Source organism: Pterocles gutturalis, unplaced genomic scaffold (assembly GCF_000699245.1).
Source record: "Pterocles gutturalis isolate BGI_N339 unplaced genomic scaffold, ASM69924v1 scaffold45664, whole genome shotgun sequence".
Taxonomy (NCBI): domain Eukaryota; kingdom Metazoa; phylum Chordata; class Aves; order Pterocliformes; family Pteroclidae; genus Pterocles; species Pterocles gutturalis.
In genome coordinates, this window is record NW_010132373.1 from 12,667 (window position 1) to 15,111 (window position 2,445).

Here is a 2,445-nt window from a genome sequence, read left to right on the forward strand (position 1 = left end):
TAAAAATTAAGAAATGCTTGCAGAATTTATCTTTCAAGGTCTTTCTACCTTCCTGGTGCTTTTTCAATACAGAAGGAAAAGGTTTATTGACACAAGGAAAGCTGTAAACTCTGCTGCCATGACTTACAACCAGGTTTGGGAGGGCTTCAGCTTCCCCACTGCTTTCAGTGTTATTGTCTCAATCTCATATTAGAAATGTAATGCAGATAAAAGGCTGACACATACCCCAAAATTGCATTTAAAAATGAGAAACAAATGATACTGTTATTTGTAAGCATTATTTTCTATTTTAACTGTGAAATTTTTTTCTGAAGAGCTTTTTACTAGACTTTAACAATCACAATAACAACTCCAGGTGTCTGTAAGACACACTTTCTGTGAAGGCAGGCACCTTATGGGTCCCAAGAACTCAGTTTTTAAAGTTTATTGAGAAGACAAAATTTTTTGTTTTATTGTAATATTGCCTGGACTTCACAATTTAGCATAATGTCTTCATTTCCTCTGTTGTGCAAACACGCGTGGCAGTATTTGAGAACTTCTGTCTCTAGAAGACCACTGAGGAAGCCTCACAGACAGAGAAAAACAGAGAGGAAACAATTGCAAAGATTTATTTAGCGCATTCTGTGCTTGGCACTCAGAAACAGAGTTCCGTGCATAGGGCAAATCTTTATACACCTTTTTCTTCATACATATTTTACATACCTTTTTTATTGCCCTCTTTTATATTCATAATATTGATTCCCCCACTAGGCATATAAATACATTTATCTACAACACCTCACAACAAATCTCAATAATATCTGTATTCTGTTACTTGGTATTCGCATTTTCACACAACTTAAATGCATAGCTTGCACCAAGCTATAATTGTTTTCTTATTTTGAAATGATCTGAAGAAAAAAAAAAGAGAAGAAAAAAAAAACAGAAAAGAAAGATGTCAAAAGGCAATCATCTATTTGGTTAAACAGAGATCATGTGGCAGGCGGGAGGTTGAGAAATACTCGATGTCACTGTTACTGAAATGCTAACGGTTTTCTACGGCAACTCTTGCATGCAAGGTGAGGGAAGCCAGCTGCACTTCTGTAGAGCAGAGCTCTCTTTTCTTATTGCTCTTCCCCACGAGCTCAGTCTGGACAGTTTCCTCCCATTGGGTTGGGTGCTACATGACACACATTCCCCACAAAGGCTGTCTTTCTTTCAGTTTGGGTGCATCACTTCGCATCACAGGAGCTTAGCCCTGCATCTCCCCCATGCATCCTTCTGAAGATCAGTCCCTGCTCACTTATGGGTTAAAACTTTTCTCTCTCTTCTCTCTCTCCCATCTCTGTCTGCAGGCTGGGTGCTGGTAAGCTCAACCCTGGCAAAGATATCGCTTGTCGGGCAGAGCTGTGGCGAAAATGCGGAAAGCTCTTTGGGAGAAGCTCCAGTCCAGCAGTGCCATTCCTGTGCTACAGTGGAAGAAAGAGCCACAGGCCACTGTTGGCTTCAGAAATGGGCTGAGCCACTCCAGCAGTGAGGAATGGTCTGGGAAGGGGGAGGTCTTTAAAGCTATGGGCAGTGCAGCTTCAGATGACGAAGCCTTGGGAGACTGCCCTTCTTTGACACTTGGAGGAGACAGCACAGGGACACGACTCCCTCCATGCCAAGAGCTCACACAAGCTGAGAGTTAATGCATAAACAGTATATTCAGCTGCTTCTCTCCAGCTTCTCATTAAAGTCATGCACTTCTCTCTGCAATGTCCAGAAAGAGCAGATGCTCTGTGCCAGGTCTGGAGGACCTGGGCTACAACAAGCTGCGCTGGCTGTCAGTCGAGGCTTTCCACAAGGTTCGGTGTTGCATACCTAGGTGGCTTGTGTTCTTATTTATCATCACAATACTAGTTCCACTATAAGTTTGAAGGCAAAAAAGTACTGGGATGGGTTTACCCATAGAAATGATGAAGGTCCAGCTGCCTTCAATGCCAAGGAGAGGCATGGCTTGTTAGACCATGTGCACAGACATCTGTGAGGAGGAGCCCTGAACCGCACCATACTGTCTGTTGTCGCAGGCGTTGGCTGTCTGCTGGTTACTGGAGGGAGGGCTGATCATGTGCATCCCATGATCCATTCCTGTGGAAAGGTATTGCCTCTCTCCGAAGGCCCCGCTGGATGGGGAAGAGCAGAGTAAAGTGCTTTGGGAGGTGGTGAGTTTCTCCGGGCTCGCTGCCAGCCTGGGGGAAGCAGGGAAATTGTATCCATAGATGTTGTAGGGATTGTGCAGGGAGAAGGCGTTGTAGGAGCTCTGCTGCATGTGGCCACCACCAAACATGTGTGAAGAGGAGGAGGTGGAGGCAGGGTTGCCTGCTTGCATGACATACTGAAACTGGGAGCTAGGGAAGGACCCTAGCTGGCTGCTGTACGCCTCCATCTTGCTGTTGCTGGGCAGGGAGGAAGGAGTCGGCATTC

General features: G+C 45.0%; 1 protein-coding gene across 1 annotated transcript in view; it reads right to left on the minus strand.

The window, feature by feature from the left end:
• Window positions 1-1,981: 1,981 nt before the first annotated feature.
• The window catches only part of LOC104467191 (T-box transcription factor TBX15-like), a gene marked incomplete at its 5' end in the record, with an annotated part of 804 nt that continues 340 nt past the window's right edge, over window positions 1,982-2,445 (minus strand). The window contains 1 exon segment of the mRNA XM_010080875.1: window positions 1,982-2,445. This exon segment is cut by the window's right edge and continues 13 nt beyond it. Within this exon segment, the coding sequence (XP_010079177.1) occupies window positions 1,982-2,445 (464 nt within the window).